Source organism: Hyaena hyaena, unplaced genomic scaffold, assembly GCF_003009895.1.
Source record: "Hyaena hyaena isolate Hyena2069 unplaced genomic scaffold, ASM300989v1 scaffold_120, whole genome shotgun sequence".
Classification (NCBI taxonomy): Eukaryota; Metazoa; Chordata; class Mammalia; order Carnivora; family Hyaenidae; genus Hyaena; species Hyaena hyaena.
The window spans coordinates 3,073,679-3,097,655 of record NW_024080752.1 but is presented as its reverse complement, the minus strand read 5'-3'; the positions used below and the strand labels follow the sequence as shown (position 1 = coordinate 3,097,655).

Here is a 23,977-nt window from a genome sequence, read left to right as displayed (position 1 = left end):
AAGTTTTTTAAAAATAGAAAAAGGCTAAAAAACATATGAAAAGTATGAGCAGAAACCAATGAAATAAAAATATGAAAACAGAAATCAACCAACCACAAGTTGGTCTTTTAAAAGATGAAAAAAATAAACCCTTACTAGAAATGAAAGCAAATGTATATGAAAGGAAAAAACGCTCTGCCAGACTTATATATTTTAATTGATATATTTGATTATAATGTTTTACCACTTTGGTAGAATGTCTAAGGACAGATTACTAATAACTACATTAAAATATGGCTATTATTAAACAAAGGAAAGTAAAAGATTGTATTAAAAGTTAAAGTGACATGTGGCTCAGGGTTGAATGATATTTACAAATGAGGATTTAAACAAAAATTGAGACATTACTACATTGAGAGATGAGGGAATAAGAACGTGTGTACACCTGGGGGTGGTGTTATAAAAGAGCTTTATCATTGACTTCCATAGAAGAGAGTCAGTGGATAATGTCTGAAATTGAAAAATCAAAAAAGTACAATATATTTTGACATATGCAGTAAATAACAGAAGAATTATTGAAAAGAGTTGAAAAAATTTTCCTTTGAGAGAACTGAGAATAGAATGGAGGGATTGGGAACTATCCAGTTTTGATGGAAAACCTAGAACATGGTCAAATGTTACTGCTTACCAATATGTATATATTTCTCTACAGTTTCCAGGGTCACATGCAGTAAAGGCTGGGGGGACCTGTGGAATGTGGGCAAAGTGATACATGCCATTTTTTAAGGATGACCTCTAAAACTTTTTGTATGGTTCACCATGCTTTCTTTCTTGTCAGATAAGCTTTGGACCCAAGTCTTAGGAGACAGGAGAACCAGTAAAAATTAAACAAACAAACACAAAAAACTACCTGCACTCTTGAGTCTAATGTTTCATCTGACTAGTAACATCTTTAATGGATTTCCTGTGAGAAATAAAAATTTATTGTATTAAACCCCTGAAATGTTGGGGTTTTCTGTGACAGTAGTAAATTCATCATGGTGTTTTCTGTTGTTGTTTTTTTTTAATGGCCACAAATCCCTTGACAATCTTTTGAGAAGTCGCATCTATCTATGTCCCCTCTCCTAGAATCCGGACAGGTTTTAAGACACACTTATAACCAAAATAATGTGCAAGAAACGACACTGTTTATTCTCTGATTCTCCATCAGAAAAGAACATGCACTTTCTGCCTTGTTCATGGCAATGCTGAACTGTGGAGCACTCAGAAGTCTGAATTCGCTGCTGCCATCCTGTGAGGAAGTTCAGGCCACATGGAGAGGCTTACACATAGGATTTCTGCTAACATTCACAAACTTCTGAGCTATCAGGGAAAAGCTGCCTCTCTGTGCCCTACTGAACACACAATCCATGAGCACAATAAAAAAGTTGTTTTAAGCCATGTTTTGGACTAATGTATTACATAGCAAAAGTAAACCGATACTCATATCGCTTCAATGAATAAATAGTATCTGCTTTTTTTAACCTGAGCATCTGAACTAGAGCAATTAAAGAAGAAAAAAGCATGAATTACTTATTCTTGGCCTGGAGACTTTGCTATTGTTACTTTTCTTATCCAGAAAGTTCACCTTTCCCAATAAAGCAGTGGCCTTCAAACTTTTGAAAGAGAAATGCACCACAAGACATGCGTTTTATAAATGCACGCACCCACACAGAGATATTTCTTATGATGGGGGGTAAGTTTCAATAAACCCATGGTTAAGCTGAAAATACATTTAATACACCCAGCCTACTGAACATCATAGGCTAGCCTAAACTATCTTAAATGTGCTCAGACTACTTACATTAGCCTAAAGCTGGGCCAAATCATCTAACACAAAGCCTATTTCATAATGAGGTGTTGAATATCTCATGTAATTGAATACTGTACTGAAAGTGACAAACAATGGTTCTAAGCATACTGATTGTTTACCCTTGTGATGGCCTGGCCGCTGTGGCTGCCAGCATCACAAGAGAATTTCATACCACATATGGCTAGCTCAAGAAAATATCAAAACTCAAAGTGTGGTTTCTACGGCACGCATACTGAATTCATACCATTATAAGGGCAAAAAATCCCAAGTTAAGCCAGTGACTGTCTGCAATTTGATGTCCATGAGGTAATACTTTACTAAGTGGCATGCGCTGACATTGCCACACTATACTATCTCATTTTTTAAAATGTGTAGTTTTAGGGTGCTTGGCTGGCTGAGTCAGGGGAGCCTACAACTATGGATTTCAGGGTCATGAGTTCAAGTTCCACACCGGGCCTAGAACTTACTTAAAAAAAATTAATAAAAAATGTTTAAATGTGTAGTTTTAACTATCACTACGTTTCCTTGCTTACGAATGGGACCTCCACCAATGGGTCCGACACGTTCCCGTTGAAAAGCACTACTCTTAAGCCCTAAGCATTCTTCAAGGCCTTACTCCAGTCCAATCAATAAGCCTTCGTTGACCACTCCATTCTGAGCTCTTGTAAAATTATTACAATTTATTAGTCGTGTTGTGTTTTCGGTACCATGCCAAGTGTTAACTTGAGGTCCTAAGCTCCCTTAGGGCAAAGTTCTGCCCTTTACTTCTCACATGCTAAATTAAAAGTACTCAATAAATACAATGCTCAGTATCTGGCCTTTGTGTTTCTAAATCTCACAATTGTTAACGTGCACTCCTTAGGCTGGGATTTTCTCTGGGGTGAAGCAAGGAAAAGTGGTTTAATAACCCATCCACATATTATAGTTAATTCCAAAATGGAAAAGTACACAAAGTGGAGTGTAGTTTTCAAGCGAACCAAACCATCAAAATACCCACAATGTTTCTAAGAGCTTTCATTACCACGCACCGCACGAAGTACTCAACTTGACATAGCCATAAAAAGGTAACAGAACCAAGTCCTCACAACTAAAATATTTTTGGAATCGGTAAAATGTTAAAGTGTTCCGTGGCATCAACATTTTCCACAACTCACTGCTACTACACCTTGAAAGTATACTTCCAAAACCGCGTGCACCTTAAGTGGCCTCCGTCAGCGTCAATAGGAACCTCAGCTCAGGGCTGGCGGGGTGTGACGCTCAGCCTCACCGATGCGGCCTCACTGCTCTCGGACCCCGTCTCTCTAGGAGAAAGGCAACACGACGGGTAGCCCGAGAGGCTAAGGCGGGACTTCCCCCTCTAACCCCGCCCCGCGTTCCTCCCCGGCAGTTACTTTCGACGCGGGACCAGCGCGGCGCCCGGCTGTAGCAACGGCCCTAGCAACGGCCGGACTTCTCCCTCCGGTGTCTGCCGAAAAGCGCTCCGCCGCGCCCGAGCGCGACCTCGGCCGGGCGCGCGCCTCGGGCTCCAGCGGAGCGGAAGACGCGTGGAGCTGTGCGAGAACCCGCGGGCAGTGCAGGTCTGAGTCCCACTCCGATCCCTGGTGCGGGTCTCCTCGCCCTTCTGCGGACCAGTAGTCTGGCCGGAGCCGTGCGTCCGCAGGCAGTGAACGCTCCTTGGCCCGGCCTTAGTATAGGTCGTGTAGAGTGTCGCCTGTGAGCGGGGCCCTGGTCCCTTGGCGAGCCCTTGCATTTTTTTAGGATCCTGCGGACCCCTTGGGAAAAAGGCTTCTAAATTTTACCTCAAAAAAAAAAATTTTTTTTCCCCCCAACAATTATTTTTTAGTGGTTTCCGCCCCAAGGAAAGTCTTTTCTGGCAAGCAGTCCCCTAGGAAATATTTATTTTTTAGTGTTTGGAGTGGTTTGCGAGGGATTGGTAATCACAGCAGGAGAAGCTAAGCTCAGACATAGTGTGCCGTACAGTGTATTTAACATATTAAGATAGTGGTTACATAATAAGCCAAGGAGTCTGTTTCTTATGTCTACATTATTTCTTGGGAACATAGGACAAGTAAAGAGGTGTATTATGCCAGTTCACAGAGTTGGATGATAAATCGCTGCTTGACTCAAAACCACAGCATTTAAGTATTATTTATGCCCGAACCGTAGTGTACCATGAAAAACTAAGGCGAGTAGTCTGCCTACCACATGATGGATGATGTGGGAGGGCCCATTGCCCTGTATGAAGGAGGTGGCACCTTGGATTTTTAAAAAATGAATGTTGGAACTGTGTACATTATGTGACCAAGTTCTTCAAAATACTTCAGGAAAAAAAATTTGAAGTATATTTTATCTAGTACTGAATTGGTCTACAATAGATGGTTGGAGTGTTTTTATATAGTATTCTATTGGGAAGTGACTGGTAGCTAGGAGCTTTTAACGTCGTTTTGCAAAAAAAAATAAAAAAAAATATATATATATATATATAAACTTATATATAGATGTAAATATAAAATATGCCATGCTGCCGCTTGTGCCAAGCTGCAGATGGCCCATAAAGATGGTTTGTCAGGTTCTTGAGTAGGGAGATGCATACATATGCTTTCTTTTTCAGAATGGTTTTGATTTAATAGGTAATTGTGGAATTCCTCCCTCTCTGTAAGACACAGAGATAGATATGTGAGATCAGTAGAGAATTCTGCTCTTGCAGAGTTGACTGCTAGGAGGGATAGTTTCACTAAAAGGCAACTACAGGGAAAAGCAGATTTTTCCATGCTAAATATGTGAAACCAATAATAAGTGGGCAAAGTTAAAGAGACGTAAGAGATTGCCATAGATCGTCTAGAGTCCTGATTCTGAGACTAAAGTAGAGGATTTAGAATTGATGGAGCTTGGTGAGTAATTAATTAGATTTGGAGGAAAAGAGGGTAGAAGGGGAGTAAAAAATTTGTTTTCACCCTAATTTGCAGAATGATAAATGTACCATTAAGGCATTTATTACTTGTTTAAGAATAAATTCTTTTTATGTTTTCTAAGTAACCCTCAAAATTCCACTTGTATTCCCTGCATGGATTTGCTGTTAATAAGCATGTTTTGAAGGTTGTGATGCATTACATTTGCAAAAAACTATTTATACACCTTTGAGGCAGGCTGTTGGCTAAGTCAGGACAGATGCCCCCGTCATGTGGTTTCAGAGACCTTTGCAGGGAGTTGTCCATGACTAACTACTTTGGCATCTTTTGTGTGGTCACCACAGCCATACGTGAGCATATAGGTGAAATGGAAGGAGGGAGCCATAAACATTTCCTTTTTACTGTCTCATAGTTATTTATGTTGTTTGATTTTGTAGGGGAAGGACATTAATATCCATTTGGCTCTTTGGAAAGCCAAGTGAAATATAGGGGAATATTTCTGAGGCAGAATGCACTTAGAGGGCCATAGAAAAACTCATCAGTAGCTTTCTACTGAATGTCAGGCAACCACAGTGACTTTCCTGACATCCCAAGGAACTGTGTACTTCAGCCCCATATTGCCTGAGTCCTTTGGTGGCATATGCAAAGCCCCTAAATAGTAACTGGAACACCAGGAAAATGGAGTCAGGTTGAATTGGTCTAGACCAGTTCCTTTTATAGAATGAGTCCCATGATGTAGTAATTCAAGACTATTACAGCCTAAAAATGTTTCTTTGTAAGGACTTCCAGCAACACCAGAGCAAACCCAAAGCAAGATTTAGGTGAAACTTAACAAGCTTCCTAAGTGCAGTAATGAGACCTCTTTTGTTTTATGACAGTTGACCTATGGTTGCCCAATAAGGGATTTATAGCTCCAATTTCAGGAGACTAATAGAATCTCTTCCCAGACTTTTAAGGCTGTTTTGTCCTTAGAATGATTTTTTTAATCTTAGTCATGGTTTGTTTACCTGAATCTGTAGATGGACTCTCTACAAACCGCCTGATACTGTATGCAAAATATTATGTCTGTGTATGCACTTTCTGTAGATAAGGTCCCAGACTTTCACATGATCTTAAAAGGATCTGAGACTCAAGAAAAGGTGGCAGCTTGGTAAATTTACTTTGAGTAAATTTGGCCAATATATTTTATTTTTCCAGCATGTTTTAATATATTTTTCCTCAATGAAAAGCATCTTTTTCTTTTGCATCGTTTGTATTGGGTCTCAAACTTATTGGGATTTACAATCTATTAAAAAAAAAAAAAAAGCAACTCCTGATGAGTAATTAAATTAGTATTGCTAACTTTTTGTTGGTAAGTTATGTTATATATTATGTTCCACTGGACTTTTTGTTCACTTTCTATTTGGGATACCACAGAAAAGTTTCCTGTTGCAGTCACAGCATTTCTCCTGTCAGTGTTTGTATTCATAGTGCCTGGGGCCTCATAGTTAAACACCACAATGCCATAAGGCTTTATAATGAGAGACTCATTTTACAGCTCTGGAATGCATATCAAATCAAAGGGCCCCAGTCTCTTTTCTCCCTCAAAAGATAACTGTGCTTACAGAATATTTGAGTAACAGTTTGGACAGCTATTATTCTTTGATGGAACTATTCTAATGGGAAAGTTATTTTACTGTTTTATCTCTAGAACTGAAGAATCTGAATGATTTATATTTTTTAAAAGCAGTATGAAATGTTCAAGCTAGAGGACATTAGTGTTACTTTGTAAAATTGTTAAGTTTATAAGATCACACTTTATTTTTCTGGGCCTATATTTCACCTTTTGGAATATCTTACAAATTGTAATTGGTAGTAGATGCCTGTCCTATTTAAGTGAATATTTAGTCATGTTTGTGTGTGTGTGTGTGTTTTAATTTAAGTTGGAGAGGAATATATCTTTTAGAACATAAACAACTAAATTTTACTGATTTCACTGGAACCTTGTATTTTCATTAGGATTCAGGTTGGTATTTGATAGCATGTAACATCAGTTTAAAGTCAGAGCCTATAGGATTGAATACATTCCTAGCTGATACTAACATTAAACCATTACATCCCTAATATAAAACAAAATAAAAGTCACTAAAAAACAGGTTGTTGGTACCTAAGTTTTATATTTAAATAATTTTTCCAAGAGAGCACCTTTTATTTTTACGGAGGAAATGACCCAGAAGGCTAATTTATTTTGAGTTTATTGCTTTTTAAGTTTTGTATTTTAAATCATGCTAATTTAGTGGTTTTAAAAGCTTATTAACATTTGTTAATAAATACAGCAGTTCACAGTTGTGAATTAAATGGAGTAATTTTCTTTGTGGAGACAAGGATAATATTTCCTATCTTTCTTTCACCCCCTACTTTTGTTTTTTGCAGTGCACCTATGATGTATGTTTTAGAAATAGATGTTAAACTTTGGTACGAATGAAAAATGTCTCTCAATCCACCTATATTTCTCAAGGAAAAGGAAGAAAATAATTCAAAATTTGTGGAAATACAACAGTCACAAACTACTTCTATAGCTGTGGAAGATCCTCTTCAAAACTTATGCTTAGCATCTCAAGAAGTTCTTCAAAAAGCTCAGCAAAGTGGAAGATCAAAATGTCTCAAATGTGGTGGTTCAAGAATGTTCTATTGCTATACATGTTATGTCCCAGTTGAAAATGTACCTGTTGAGCAGATGCCACTTGTGAAGGTTGGTAAGAAATTTAATTATTTGAATTAGGAAAAGACATTTTTAAAAGACATCTCATATATGCCTGCTCTAATATAATTGGTAAGCTTGATAAATAGCATCACTGTGGAAATGAATAATATTAATAGAAAATTTAAACTTGCAGACTGGTAAACCTGTTTCTTTTTTTTGTCTCTGGAAAAAGAAATACACATTGCTAAATTACTTGAGTCTGAGATGAATAGTATTGTTTTGAATGAAATCAATTACTTTTTCATTAATGTTTATAATTCATCTAAAACATAGGAAAAAATATGGCATAAACATGAATACTACAAGTAACAAGTATACAGATTGCCTGAAGGAACTTAAAAAACTATTTCAAGGTCTTGGACTTCTTTTTAAAAAACATATCCTAAAGGAACTGGGGTTGATGTTTGTTTAGATTGTTTAGCTTACCCCATCCTACACTTGGAGATGGAGTTCATGTCAGTGACCAAAACTAAACTAAACTTGAAAAGCCAAAGTACTCATTGGGCCATGTTATATTTGAATTGATTGCTTACATTATGCTTTTTTTTTTTTTTGCTTACCAAGACTACTCTTGTGTAGGTAAAAGGTCTGTAGACCATGATATATTTGTAATCAAAGAATTTATTACATATATGTCAACCTAACATTTACATGAACTTTAGGAGTAAATCAAATAATGTATAAAAGTTGGTGCCTATTAGGGTTCTAGAGGGACTAAACTCTACACATGGGCCCCTTAGAACTTGTTGGTAAGAAAATAAATTGAAATTATATTCAAAAATACTTAATGTGGTGATTTTAAGATTCATTTAAATTTGAAGTAGAATACTTTTGTTACTTGAATTTCATTTTGGCTTTTATGCCACCTTGTCAAGTCCCTGATCTCCTAAGAGCTCTAAAATCCCACTTGTAAGCTATTGGAAAGTTTACTGGCCAAGAAGAAATAAGCATGGAATCTAATCAGCTTCATAGTTACCTTAGAAAAACTGAAAGCTTAAGGATAATAAACTTTTTTTAAGTTTCCTATTATCTTGTAAGAATGTTACACTTAAAAGTATAGCTTTTGAAGTGTATATAGAATTATTCTATCTTCTGTTCATATCATAGCCACATAAAGAGATTATCCTTTTGAAAGCTTTAAGATGTGATGTGTTCAAAAAGATTAAAGATCAGAATAATAAAAGTCAATAACATATTGACTTTTCATTGAATTTTTTTTCATAGAAATTTAACAATAAAGGATTATTTTCCAAATCAGTGGTCTAAGGCCCACTATTTAATAGAAGTGACTCAAAACACTATGCCATGTGTTTGATCAACTCTAAATAGCCTACCAGATCATGCAGATTTTTAAAAAGTATTTATTTTTTATGGCCATATATAAAACTCAGTATGTTAACATATATTAATAGTAATAAAAACTCTGTAAAATTTTCTTTCTAGTTTTTACTTTATTTTTACAAATCATTCAGCATTTGCTGTTAGATAGCCTGCTTGGGAAGGGAAGATGACTACATAATGAGTAAGTGCCTCCCAAGCTTTAAATTTTAGTCTGTGGAATAAATTTATAAATACTGATTTTTTCATGCAGAGTATGATTTTTTAATATCAGGAGAAATGCATAAGTAGAAGATGCTCTGGGTTGTTTTTTTTTTTTAAAGGAGCAAAAAACAATCACCTCTATTAGAGTACTATAATTTAATTTTCCTTTTTTTTTTTTAAATTTTTTTTAATGTTTTATTTATTTCCAGGAGAGAAAGAGAGAGACAGCGTGAGCAGGGGAGGGTCAGAGAGAGAGGGAGTCACAGACTGAAACAGGCCTCAGGCTCTGAGCTGGCAGTTAGCACAGAGCCCGACGTGGGGCTCGAACCCACGAACTGCGAGATCATGACCTAAGTCGGACGCTTAACCGACTAAGCCACCCAGGCGCCCATAATTTTCCTTTTTAAGATTCATTAGTTTTTCAGAGTCAGAGAGAAAGAGTGTGAGTGAGGCTGAAGCAGAAAGAGAGGGAGACACTGAATCCAAAGCAGGCTCCAGGCTCTCAGTTGTCAGCACCACCCAATGCAGGACTCGAACTCAGAGACCGCGAGATCATGACTTGAGCTAAAGTTGGAGGCTCAACCAACTGGGCCACTCAGGTGCCTCTAGAGCCCTAAAATTGAAAAGACTCTCTTTGGGAAAGTTGATAATCACATAGGAAAAGGCTTAAGGTTTCCTGCTAATGACATTTTGATAAATTGGGGCAGAAAGATTTGGTAAATCTCTGATCGGAATTATGGGTGTTAGAGAAGTGATAGATGTTCTTTATATATTTGAAAAGAGAACATCTCTACTTGAACCATGGTCAAAATTACTGGTGTTACTCTATACCCTGTCATTATTTAAGAAGTATCTTCCTTTAAAACTAGAGCACAAATAGTATATTATCAATTTGGTCTGTGCCTGTGCTTTTGTTTCATAGTATCAGAAACTTCGGGTTTACTCAGGGAGAACTAAAGTACCTATACTGGGTCCCAGGATACTTCTTGAGCACAAAGTTTGCATAGCTGTCTTATACTTGTAGAATTTAGCTCATGATAGGCTAGGTACATGACTTTTAAATATATGAATAACACTCAGTCCTGTGTCCTTGATGTAAATGGTATCCTTCAGACATAGCCAGCTGATCAGAAATGTCACTTTGGAATTTTCAGCTCTACTCATCAGCCATAGAAGAAAGTCAGTTTTAATAGTAATAGAATATTATGTCACAATGTGCTTTCTTTTTCTTCTTTCCTCTTTCTGTCTGCCCTGGGCTAAGATAATGCTGAACTGGGACTGAGAAACCCTGGGGAAAGGGAATGTAGTATCAACTGAGACTGAGCATCATGAGAAAATTCTGACGTAGAGTTCAGCCAGAAGTAGACTGATGTAAAATCATTTGTGAACTGCCTTCTTAAATGGTAAATTTTCTATAACTAGACATTGGTTTGGTGATTTGAAGCAATTGGCCCTAATTCGTCACTAGGCCCAAGAGGGGAGGGAAGGAGATATGGGGTTTGAAAGCCTAAATTGAAAACTATTTGGGATACATACTTATGGCATTTCTGGGGTATATACTATATATATAGTAACCCAGAAAAGTAAAGTATGTGCAGTTGGGATCACTGCCCCTTTAAAAACCAGCTCTGGAATTAATGATACATACAATAATATGGATGACTCTCAGAATAATTATTCTGAGTGAAAGAAGTCAGATGAAAAGAGTACATACCATATTTGTATGGTAATTTATGAATACCATTTTTGTCAGCAAAAAATACATATTCAAGAACCAAAAAAAAAAAAAAACAACAGAAAAAGAGAAGAGTACCAACCATATGATTTCACTTATATAAAAGCCTAGAAAATGCAAACCTGTAGTAATAGCAGAGCGATGATCATTGCTTAAGGACTGTGGGTGGTAGTTGATGGAGAAAGGGGAAGGAGGGAGGCACAAGAAGGCTTTTGAGGGCGACAGATATGTTTGTGTTCTTGATTGTGATGATGAATTCAAGGGTGTTAAAATTTATTATATTGTACATTTTAAATATGTGACATTTATTATACCAATTTTATCTCTTTCTTAAAGATGTTTTAAAAAACAAGAAAAATAGTTTTGTACTCCAGGGTAAAATAACCCTCCCTAGGGTAAAAACCTAGAATCCTGCCTAAAATCCTGTTTTGGGTAAAGCGGAAGCTGGAGGAGTGCTTATCATAACAAATAAGTCATTTATAATCTGCAGTGAAGAATCTCAGAGTTTCTTCTGTTATGGAGGGGATATGACTTGGCTTTCATTTTCGTAATCCTGGCTGACTGTAGCACCTGTATAAGCATTATACAGAAAACTAAAACAAGTCAGTGAAATGATAGTAAAATCTAACACAGGAAATGCAAGAGAATATTATTTTTGCAAAGAGGCAGGACATAAGCCATAATAATTAAATAATGAAACTTTAAGGAAAATAGACAAAGTTATTTTGAAGACAGTTAAATTTTATATAAAATGTGCACCTCTTAGACCTATTATGTTACTTTTTCCAGTTGATGATTGTTTCATTTTTGCTGTGAAAGGCCACTGATGAGAATCAATGATGTTGACAAGATAGGGTAATACCTTTGATCTCGAAGGACATGTAGGGAATAAAATTTGACTTGATGTTTAGATGTGACGCCTTTGTCCAAACTTATATTTCCTTTTATAGTGTCATAAAATCCTCAAACTTAAAGTTTATAGAAATTATAAAAAATGTTCTTGGCATAAATACTGAAATGCAAGGAATTGGACTCCCCCACCTATGTAATGTAAATGAAAATGACCTTGAAAGTTTGCTCTAAGAACAGATTCTATGTTAAAAGAGTTGGAAATAGTTGTCCTAGTATATGATCAACAATATCAAGGAAGAAATTTGGGTTTGCTTTATGGCTCTTAGCATTCCTAATATTCTGGTTTAGAAATGTATGATTTTCAAATTATATCTGTAGGAGCTTAGTATGAATGTGCTATTTTAGCCTTAAAAATTATTTTTATTAACATAAAAGTTAGAATTTTTATATCTGTTGTGTTGATTTCTTTTTTTTAAATTTTAGCTTCCACTGAAGATTGACATCATTAAACATCCAAATGAAACAGATGGCAAAAGTACTGCTGTACATGCAAAACTATTAGCACCCGAATTTGTAAACATTTACACGTATCCTTGTATTCCAGAATACGAAGAAAAGGACCATGAAGTAGGCAGCTTGTTATTTTTACAACTCTTCACATTAAGTCTAAAAATGAATTTGCGTAAATGTTTATTAATTTTTGAAAAAGTCATAGTGAGAGCAGAGAGTAGGGGAGGAACAGAGAGAGAGGGAGACGTAGAAACTGCAACAGGTTGCAGGCTCTGAGCTATGAGCACAGAGCCTGATGTGGGACTCAAATTCACGAGCAGTGAGATCATGACCTAGCTGAAGTTGGACACTTTAACTGCCTTAGCCACCCAGGTGCCTCTAAAAATAAATTTTAAATTCCATTGCTTTTATGAGCTTACTTGAACATAATTTAATATTTTTCTTAATAACCTAGAGTTATCTTTTATAGCAGTAAACAACATACAAATTATTTACTTCATTGGTATCTTCAGAGGTCAAATAATTTTAGATTAAGTCTTTTTTGAATCTTGTCTTTCCACTTTATATAGTTTTTCTGCATTATTTCTTTAGGTTTTTACTTTTTGTCAATATTACTCTGCCTGCTTTTACTTTCTCCTCTCTCCATTTTCTTGCCTATACTACATAAAGATCTAATTTGATATGAACTAAGAAACCATATTATGAACATTGTTGGAATTTCTCCAAAAGAAGGAAAGAAAGTTTGAATTAGAAGGACTTTTAGGGGCGCCTGGGTGGCTTAGTCGGTTAAGCGTCCGACTTTCGCTTAGGTCATGATCTCGTGGTTCGTGGGTTCGAGCCCCGCGTCAGGTTCTGTGCTGACTGCCAGCTCGGAGCCTGGAGCCTGTTTCAGTCTGTGACTCCCTCTCTCTCTGGCCCTCCCCTGCTCGCGCTGTCTCTCTCTCTCTCTCTCTCCTAGAAATAAATAAAACATTAAAAAAAAAAAAGAAGGACTTTCAGGAATTCTCCCTAAATTAAGAGCTTTAATATATGGCCTTTGTAACCTTTTTGGCTTCTCAGAGGCCTTCCTTGATCTTTTCTAGATTCTTAATTGGTTTTCACATAGTTGAAACTGTCACACTGGTAAGATATTATTGCTTTTGTTGAAAAGTAATGTAATAGATCTCAAAAACTAGGCCTTGGGTACTTCTGCAAGAAGTATGTGAACCCTTTTACGTTTCTTGCAGACCATTTGTTGAAGTACTTTTCAGTGGTTCTTTTACCGAGTATCACTTACTTTGCCATTTCTATTGTCAAATATTATAGAATTTAGTTTTTGGATTCAGATGCAGTTAACTTGGCTTCTATCAATAAATGAATAACTTATTTTGAAGCAATACTTTTAGCTAATGATTATGATTTATAAATTACTAGGAAAGAGCCAGACACTTTATAATGCTTATTAAAGAAACACATATAAACTTTCAGATAACTCAAGTGGTTGTCATGGAGGCCACTTTTAGGCAAACAGCCTTGAGCAATGAGATGCAGAAAGGCTCACAGTGACCACCTGGCTGAATACAGATTGGACCCATCAGGTGACCCACTCCGAAATATCCATTGTCCCTCACTGACCAGTGGGCTACTTATAACCAGGCACAGTTACCAAAAAAATAGCAATACCTCATCACTTTCCCTCCTTAACAGCAGTCCACAGCCTCAATGCAGACAGCCTCTCTGCTCTCCTGCCCCCCACTCCCTTTTGGTGTTTTCAGTAAACTTCTATCTGCCTCAGGTGGACTCTTTGATCTCACAGCTTTCCATTTGATCATCACCCCACATTCGGGGGCCTTCATCCTCCACCTCATTTAGGCACCACAGTTGTTATAGAGCGTAATGCTTATTTCTCACATATTCATGTTTGTTTCTTGTCAAGTTTTAAGTCAGAACTTATTTACCTCAAAGATAATAATAACATACTATTGACATAAGTTTCTTTGCTTTAGGTTGCACTGGTTTTTCCTGGACCTAAGTCTATTTCAATAAAAGATCTTTCTTTTCATCTGCAAAAAAGAATTCAAAATAATGTTAGAGACAAAAATGGTGACCCCGACAAGCCATCTATTAAACGCAAGAAAACTGAAGAACAGGATTTAAATGACAGCAAGAGCCAAGATGCATCACTGAAAAAAATTATATTTATCGATAGCACCTGGAACCAAACAAACAAAATATTCACTGATGAGAGACTCCAAGGTAAGAAAAACAAATTTTTGTGGATTGCTCCTTCCCCCAACTTTGATTTCAAAAAAACTTCAAACCTGCAGGTTATTGGAAGAATTGCACTGAATACTCATACATTTTGCCATATTTGACTTATTCTGTATTATATGCTTGTTTATACTTAGGTACTATATACATTTTTGGTTGAACCGCTTGAAAGTAAGTTGCAGGCTTGACAACACCACCCTTAAATACCTAACTGTACATCTTTTAAGAATAATTGCATAATCACAATACCATTAATCACTCTAAGAAAATTAACAAAAGTTCTATAATATGTAATACAGAACATAGTTCATATTCACATTTCCCTAATCGACCCAAAGTATCTTTTGTAGCTTTTTTCCTTCATTCCCATGTAGTTATTATGCCTTCTCAGTGTCATTTAACATAGAGCTTCTCGTGTTTTTGTTTTCTATGACCTTGGCTTGTATTAAGAGGACCAGGCAGTTGTCTGAATGCTCCATCATAATTAGATTCACTTTGGTATTTTTCAAGGATATTTAGTGATAAGGATAAGTCTAGGGTTGTCCGTGACAATTCTAGTTTATAATTGTTGTTCTGATATGATTATTAGTAGCATTTCCTTTCACTCTCTGAAATGAAGCTCTTTAACTTATTAATTGTATGATTATCCTATTCATAGGTAAAGTTGTATACTTATTATTATGTCAAATCAAGAGACGTATAATGTAAATTCCTGGTAATAACTTTAATTACTTGATTAAAGTGGTGATTGCCAGGTCTCTCTGTTATAAAAGTTTGTTTTCTTCTTTGAAACTAGTAGTTTCAACTAGTGGCATCAACCTGTGGGGTGATGCTTCGAGACTATGAGACTATGAACTGTATTTCCCAACTGTTTTTCACTGAGTGGTTTTAGTATTCATTGATGACTTGCCTAAATCAGTATTATATTGAGGATTGAAAAATGATGACATTTTAATTTACTATTTCTTTTACATTTGTTAGCTGGCTTTCTTATGTAAAGAGCCCGTCTCCACACACCCTGCTTCTTTTTTTTCACTCTCTGCCTACCCTTTTTTGAGGTCACTTTGCATTTATAGATTTCCTTTTAGTTCATCATATGTATTATGCTGTGATTGTATTCTTTGTGATGCCCATATTGTCTCAAGTTTTGCTAGTGGGAGCCCTTCAAGTCCGCCCTCCTTAGTCTTGCTGGCACAATAGGATGTCCCAACTTCACTTGTACTTTTTTCCTGCCCCAGATCTAGAACCAATGATTATACAAAGGAGTTGTGGTTCTTTTTATTGGGGAATAATATTAGAAATCAAGAGCTGGTGAATTTATTACAACTTGGATGTCATTGCTACAGTGGATAGAGCCAAGGAAAATGCATGTATATCATGAGTTCACATGGATAGTTTCAATTCCAAGATTTAAAATCACAGGGATTTTTTTTCTTTCTTTCTTTCTTTTTTTTCTTTCTTTCTTTATTTTCTTTTTCTTTCTTTCTTTCTTTCTTTCTTTCTTTCTTTCTTTCTTTCTTTCTTTCTTTCTTTTTACCTTTGTATCTCTTTCTCTTAGAGTGAAAAGTTTAGTTCCTAATTAAATGGTTTAAAAGAGTTGCTTTGCTTGCCCAAGTAGCACAACTGGTAATATGAAGAACAGGAACTCATGTTACCTCTTGTTTACTTGCACCTTACTCAGCTCTTCAGGGGTTTTCAGTAGTTTCTCTAAAATTTTAGATTTATTTCCAGCTCTTGATGGCTTTGTCTGTGTACCACGTATGATTAGAAGGCAAGATAGCTACCCAGTTGGTTTTAGACAGTTGCCAAAACAGTTTCAACCTGGGAGACCCTTTCTCAAGCTATTGTTAAAAATGCACGTCACCTAGAAAAGAAAGTTTATGACACTTTTAGGAGTTTAACTTGTGTTAACTAGTCTCAAACTAAAGTGAGTGACAATACTAGATTTAATTTACATAGTTCATATGTCTGAGGTCAACATACATGTTGGTAAGATCACTTTGTCATTCTAATTGTGTGCATACTTGTGTGTCTGTGGGTGAGAAAGATAAGCAGAAAGATAAAGACAGTGAAATAGTGTGTGTGTGTGTGTGTGTGTGTGTGTGTGAGAGAGAGAGAGAGAGAGAGAGAGAGAGAGAGAAGGGGGGGGTAAAGTGGGAGGGAGAGAGAGAAACTACAGAGCATAAGACCTGGAAGAATCTTTTGGCTGATATTTAATAGAGAGACAGAGCCCCAAGGTCCTGCCCTTTGGAGAACTACCTGCAACACTGCTTTGGGCGGTTACAGCAGCAACTTATTCCTCAGTTTGAAGATTTTTCTGAGCCACTTTCTTTATAATTACCTTATATGGTAATTGAAAGGATCAAATGAAAGAACATGAGTGAAAGCAGTTGAAAAAACTATAAAAGGAATTATTGAGACACAATTCAAAATCTGTTTTCAGAGTGTTCACTTTTGAAATTAAGGCTTAACATCAGATTTGTACCAAAAATTTCTTGTTATTCCTTTCCAGATCACATAGTAGGTGTCCTACATTTTTAAGAGGGATTTCTTAATTCCTTCAAAATCATGAAATCTTCATGTCCTACTTCAACCCCCTTCAACCCCTCTCCCTTCTCCTCATTGCCCCACAGGGAATATTTGAGCCTCTGCACATACTTATAATCCCTGTGTATGTGAAATACCAGTTTCCAGAAAAACCATATTACTTTCTCAAGAAACAACCCATGTTTGCTATAAATCATTGCCTTTAGGTTTTAAAACATTTTGTCATTTGATGGGATTAAACTGAACAAACCAGCTCTAAATCTCAAATAAAACCCTCAAATATAATGTATTGGAAATTATGTTTCTGTTACCTTATGAATACAAAGGTTAAGAATCTCTGTAACAATGTAAAAACATACTGTTTTGCCACATTTTATAGAGAAATAGCTCTGAATGTTTTACTGCTGGCAAAATAAAACATTTGAAGGTTGAGTGCATAATTTAATTATAAAACGTGAACCTACCCGTGAAGAGTGATATAGCATTCTTGAAGATTCACCATAGGAAGCCTTGGAATGATGTAGTGAGGAATGATGGTTGCTTTTGTTGGAGAGGCAGTCCAAATTATAAAAACTGGGATTATATTATCATTTGTTTTAACAGGTGCCTGGGTGGCTCAGTCAGTTAAGCATCCGACTTAAGCTCAGGTCATGATCTCACAGCTTGTGAGTTTGATCCTGTGTCAGGGTCTATGCTGACAGCTTAGAGCTTGGAGTCAAATTCAGATTCTGTGTCTCTGTCTCTCCCAAAAATAGGTAAACATTAAAATAAATTATTTTTTAGCCAGCCATCTCCCTTCATTTCAAGTGTATTGATATAATGTTTAAAGTGACTGCTTTTTTCAGATTAAAAGCAGCCATCATTTAATAGTTACTCTTGGTTTGTCTTTTAGAAATTGCATTGTGATGTCAAATCCTATGCTAAGATTTTAATTGTACTAATTACTTAGGACTTTTTCAAATGTCTGCCTTTACATCTTGGATATAATTAACATTAATACAAATAGTTCAGAAGGGTTTGGTTTGGGTTGTTACAACTTTTATGTATCTTTGAATCAAAATCATTTAAATTGAAATTTTTTGGGGCACCTGGGTGGCTCAGTTGGTTAAGTGTCTGACTTCAGTTCAGGTCATGATCTCATGGTTCGTGGGTTTGAGTCTGGCATCAGGCTCTATGCTGACAGCTCGGAGCCTAGAGCCTACTTTGGATTCTGTATCTCCCTCTCTCTCTGCCCCTCCCTTGCTCACACTCTTGTCTCTCCATCTCTCTCAAAAATAAATAAAACATTAAAAAAATTTTCAAATTGAAATACTTTCAAAATACCCAGATAGAATACTTTACAGGTTGTGATTTGTGTTCCTGGACAAGTTGCCCCTGTCCTAGATTGGGTGATAGAAAGGAGAATAAACCAATCTCTCTACCTTCTAGTTAATCATAGTGCCAATGAGTTAGGGTTGTGTCTCCCCACATGAAACAGAAACCTGTATAGAATCTTAAAACGAGTAGTGAGTTTACTTTTCATGGGTAAAAATCCAGAAATAGCAGTCCATTGCTGTTCCAAGGACTTCACAATGCCTGTAAAGACTCAGACTCATTCCATTTTATTTCTCCATCACTTTCATCCTTATAAGAAAGCTGCTAGGTCCCAAGACAGCTCATACATATTCCAGTATGTATTTGCCCACTGAGTCTGTCTCTTTCATTAAAAAATAAGTATATAAAAAAATAATAGCTTTCTTGGAATTTCCACCTAACAGATTACATTTTTTCTTCTTTGGCAGAATGGTTCACATGACCACTCTGGCTATAAGTAGAGCTGGGACATAGTTTTTAGCTGGACACTTGCCATACTGAACAACATTGAGGTTTGTTAATATTGAGAGAAGGGGAACATGAATAATGAGAAGACAGTGGACATTGTCTGCCAATGTAATCTGTTATAGGAGGCAGACAAGTAAGCAGGTAAGAAAATTCAGTAAGTTTTAGATGCAGGGGTAGCACTGAGACACAACCCTGTTCTTCCTGGAGTCCCTGGAGGGATTAACTGTTTCTGTTGAAATCTTGATGGATAAAGAGCTGAGGCCTGGGCAGTTCAGACAAAGAGAATGGCATATAAACAAAAATATAAAAACATTTTACATTCAGGACACTGAAAAAGTTGAGTATGGTATAGAATGTGTATGTATTTGAGAATGGTAGGAGAAATAACTGAAGGAATGCAAATTATGAGTGCCCTCGAATGTCCTGCCTCGGAATTTGGTCTTTTTTCCACAGGTGCTGTGGCACTTTTAGAGAATTTAATGGCCAGATGTTGATATGGTTAGATTTGTGTTATAAGCCTAATGGAAAGAACAGGGATGGGACCTGACTTCCAGCTCCAATTCTGCCACTAAATAGGCATAGGTGTTATTTATATTACTTTTTAAACAAAGTTATGATATATGTGAAAGCATATATATGATATAATGTTATAGCACATGGTGATATAATGAATAATTAAGAACCCAAGCACCAGAATCGTATCAGTAACTTAACGACCTATGTTCTTCCCTGCGTGACTCCACTTCTCCCCTGATCAGAGGTAACTTTTCTCCTCAATTATGTTTTCATCATTCCTTTGTGTTTTATTATATGCATCAGTTTTCATAATCTTCATATTACTTAGTTTTCTTTATTTTGACCTGCGTGTTGTATTCCCTGGGACCTGCAATCTGAAGTTACCACTTTGTTTCTAAGGTTTATCCATGTTGTTACATGATGAACGATAATTTACTCATTTTCACTGCTTTGTATTATCTGATTGTGTGAATATACTACAGTTGATCTAGTCTATTGAAACACGAGTTAATGCTAGTTTTTGCACTTACAAATTGTGCATCTACAAATACTCTTATGCACGTACAAGTTTCCTTAAGGAAACATACTTTGAAGTGGAATTGTTGGGATGTTGCATATGAGAATGCTCATTTCTACAAGATAATGCTAACTGTTTTCCAAAGTGTATACAAATTAATATACCCATCATTAATGTGTCAGAGTCCTCATTGATCCATGACACCTCCTATCTTGGTATTGTCAAATGTTTGATTTTTTCCAGTCTAGTGGGTATAAAATAGGATCTCATTGTGATCATAATTTGCCTTTCCCTTAATAATTGGGTTGAGCATCATTTTGTTCATTTATTTGACCACACACATCCTATTCTGTGAAACAACTATGTGCATTTTTCTAACTTTTTAAAAATTGATTTGTAGGAACTCTTTATATCTACTAGAATGTAGATAATAATGTTTTCAAATATCTTCTTGTAGCTTCTGACTCATCTTTTAAATTTCATTATGGTATCTTTTGAGGAATAGAAATTCTTGATATAAAATTTATCAGTCTTTCATGTTGAGCACTTTCTATGTCTTGCTTAAATTCTTTCTACCCTAAGATACTGTATTTTTAATAATTTGTTTATTGGTTTTAAAAGTATTTTTTGTATAAGTTATGTCAATTGTGTTTCTTCCTTTCTGGTTCTTACACATCTAATTAATTTATTGTTTTTATTACTGTGTCAGGTCAGACTTTCAGTGTGTTGGGAGAAGGCCTGTAGAGGTCATCCCATGTTTCAATCTCAGAATCTCTGTCTTCTACATGGCGGGTTTCATCTATTCATGTTTGTTATGAGTATTGATATTTTTGGATGTATTTCTACCATCTTAATTTTATTTGTCCTGTTTACTTTTTTTTTCTTGACTTTTTTAAAGGGTTTATCTTTTTCTCTTTTTTTAATATTTGTATTTAGGTTCTTTTAGAAAATTGTACTGTGCACATGTGACTTATTTTAAGTCAAACAGTATTTTAAATAAGATTTTAACCTTCCCTTTTGAACACTCTAACCATTTAGCAGACTTAATGTTTGATTCAACTTCTTCCATGTTTACTAACTTATTGTTATTATTTTTGTTTTGTTCTTTATCTTCAGCTTACAAATTAGATATTATTATTGTTTTTGTTTCATTCAGGAAGTGTTTATTGTATTTGCATAGATGTTTATCCTTTTCTTTGTTCACCTTTCCTTTAACCCAGATTGTCTTTGCTGAAATACATTCCTTAGAAATCCCTTTCATTTGGTTTCCTGTTGGCATATGTTCAGTTTTTGTTTCTTTACTAATGTTTTCACTCCTGTTATTAATATATAGTTCTGCTGAGTACACAATTTGAGTTTGTTAGTTTTTTCTTTTAACACTTTGAAGGTTTTATTCCAGAGCCTTCAGTATTCTACTGTTGCTGATAAAAAGTCTCCTATCATTCTGATTATCATTCTTTTGTATATGATCTGCCCCTTCTTAATCCCTGCTTTAAAAATCTCTTTAACTTTGTTCTTTTGAAATTACACTACTGTGTGAAGCACTTAGGCATTGATTTCTGTAGATTTATTTTGCTTGAGATTCATTATTTTATGGATCTGTGGCTTTGCATTTTTAAAAATAGTCTCTGGAAAAGTCATAGACATTATCTCTTTAAATGCTATCTCTCCTCCATTTTCTTTGTTCTCCCCCTGGGACTCCTATTAGACATTTGATCCTCCATATCTCTTAAGATCTTAATTTTTTTAGAGTATTTATTTCTTTGCTGCATTTCTGAAGTAGCTTTTAGGCTAAAGAGAGGTGAGATAGTAGGAAATCATTGGTAACTCAGAAATTCCCAATCTGGGTAGGGATGCTTCTTTTAATACTACCTTCTCCCTTTAGTATTACTTTCTCACTTTGAAATAAATATGCCTAATAAAAAGTATAGCAAAATAAATATAATGTGAGTCTAAGTGCTGGTCTAAGGTGCTAAAAGCATTTTAGGTTTGTATATTGACATCTGAGTTTTAACAGGTTAAAGTACTGTTCTGTGATTTCGTGAATTATTTCCTCTTTAAATGCACAGGAGTAAGACACTGTAGCTGACTGTGCCATTGAGTCCTCACACACAGATGTGGCAGAGCTAAAGAAACAATTTTAGGTGCTCTGTTCATGAATATAGAGCCAAAAAGTGATAGTCCAGAAACAAACCTTAACCATATGAAGGAACATTAACCTGCCTATCTCTTTCAGTGAGTTTTAGAATGATGTTTGAAACGTCAGTTTATCAAGGAAATGAAACCCTTGATTATTCTGAATATTGGTGAATTTAGTCCTGCAAGTGGTTAAAATTTAAAAAGATATTGGTAGATACAAAATAGCATCTTAATAGTTGACTACTTTTAACTCATGTTAAAAGATTTATGTATAAGATTTTATTCTGTGTTTTATATTGTTTTTTTATATACCTTAATGCATTTAAGAAGATATCCTATTTGGTTCCGGTTGAAGGAACTTATCTATTCTCTTTGAAAAATTCTTTAAATAATAAGAGAAATTATCATTATTGTGCCAGATCCTGTGGTTAAGAAGAAATATTTATACTTTTCTTATTTGTTTTTGGCAGGACTGTTACAAGTTGAGTTGAAAACAAGAAAAACTTGCTTTTGGCGCCATCAAAAAGGAAAGCCAGACACCTTCCTTTCCACAATTGAAGCCATTTACTACTTTCTGGTAGACTACCATACTGATATATTAAAAGAGAAATACCAAGGACAATATGACAATCTCTTATTTTTCTACTCTTTTATGTACCAGCTGATAAAGAATGCCAAATGCTCTGGAGACAAGGAAACAAGAAAACTTATCCATTAGTTTTTAAAAAGCTACTTATGTCATTTTATTTTGCTAAAAATCAATAAACTTATACTTGTGCTTTGTTTATTCTTAGGAAATATTAATATAAAATGTTAGATCACTTGAGAAAATAAGGTTTCATTAATTTATCTCATATTTTCTAAGGGAATTTTTAGAGATAGTGTTGACTGAAAACTCACTTCAGAAGTTATTTGCTCAAGTTTGGCATATCTTAATTTTATTACCATATTTTAATAATATATCTTTGTAATTAGATATAATATTTGTTTAGGGATCTTCATATTTTTCCATCCATACCCAAATACCACATTTGGAGGTAGATGGGATCAGAATTTCCTCACTGAAAATGAAGTCATAAATACTTGGTTTGAGGTTTATGGCAAACTTAGGCAGAACTAGAATTGCAGCTTCAGTCACTTGGGCTGTTTCTGTAAGTTGACACTGCCTGTGATGGACTTTTGTTGCTTTTTACATTTGCCTGACATCTTTTTTAGGGAGAAATTACTCCCTAGAACAGTCATGTCCTGCCGTAGGTAAGGACATATGACCCAGTTTAGCAAACAAAGGGCCCCGTGGTTGAGCCAAGGATGAGCACGTGACCAGGATACTTTTTTTTTTTTTACAAATAGTTTATTGTCAAGTTGGTTTCCATATAACACCCAGTGCTCATCCCCACAAGTGCCCCCCTCCGTGCCCATCCCCCTGTCCCCCCAACATCCATCAGTCCTCAGTTTTTGTCAGCATTCAAGAGTCTCTCATGGTTTGCCTCTCCCCGTTTCCCCTGCCATTTCCCCCCTTCTTCACCCCCATGGTCCTTCGTTAAGTTCCTCCTAATCCTCCTATACGTGCAAACATATGATATTTGTCCTTTTCTGCCCGACTTATTTTGCTCAGCATAACATCATCAAGGTCCATCCATGTTGCTACACGTGGCCAGATTTCATTCTTGCTCATTGCCATGTAGTATTCCATGGTATAGATAAACCACATCTTGATCCATTCGTCCGTTGATGGACACTTAGGCTCTTTCCATGTTTTGGCTATTGTTGAGAGTGCTGCTATGAACATTGGGGTACATGTGATCCTATGCATCAGCACTCCTGTATCCCTTGGGTAGATTCCTAACAGTGTTATTGCTGGGTCATAGGGGAGTTCTACTGTTAATTTTTTTAGGAACCTCCACACTGTTTTCCAGAGGGGCTACACCAGTTTACATTCCCACCAACAGTGAAGGAGGGTGCCCGTTTCTCCACATCCTCACCAGCATCTCGTGTTCTCTGATTTCCTCATTTTAGCCACTCTGACTGGCATGAGGTGGTATCTCACTGTGGTTTTGATTTGTAT

General features: G+C 35.9%; 2 protein-coding genes across 5 annotated transcripts in view; one reads left to right on the top strand and one right to left on the bottom strand.

Moving 5' to 3' along the window:
- The window catches only part of FAM227B (family with sequence similarity 227 member B), a 197,025-nt gene extending 193,838 nt beyond the window's left edge, over nt 1-3,187 (bottom strand). Inside the window, exons 1-2 of the mRNA XM_039237154.1 lie at nt 2,997-3,187; nt 890-943 (exon numbers count right to left, since the gene is read on the bottom strand). The gene's annotated coding sequence lies outside the window, so the exon portion shown is untranslated. The remainder of the gene's footprint in view (nt 1-889; nt 944-2,996) is intronic.
- DTWD1 (DTW domain containing 1) overlaps nt 1-22,699 on the top strand; it is a 38,427-nt gene extending 15,728 nt beyond the window's left edge. Inside the window, exons 1-5 of one of the 4 annotated variants that reach the window (XM_039237157.1) lie at nt 3,276-3,408; nt 7,153-7,471; nt 12,096-12,239; nt 14,108-14,357; nt 22,383-22,699. In XM_039237157.1, coding sequence (XP_039093088.1) covers nt 7,208-7,471; nt 12,096-12,239; nt 14,108-14,357; nt 22,383-22,630 — 906 coding nt within the window. In that variant the 5' untranslated portion in view covers nt 3,276-3,408; nt 7,153-7,207 and the 3' untranslated portion in view covers nt 22,631-22,699. Of the gene's footprint in view, nt 1-3,273; nt 3,409-3,442; nt 3,908-7,152; nt 7,472-12,095; nt 12,240-14,107; nt 14,358-22,382 lie in introns of those variants that run through there. The other 3 variants (XM_039237158.1, XM_039237159.1, XM_039237160.1) reach the window with 3 other exon arrangements.
- The last annotated feature ends 1,278 nt before the right edge of the window (nt 22,700-23,977 follow it).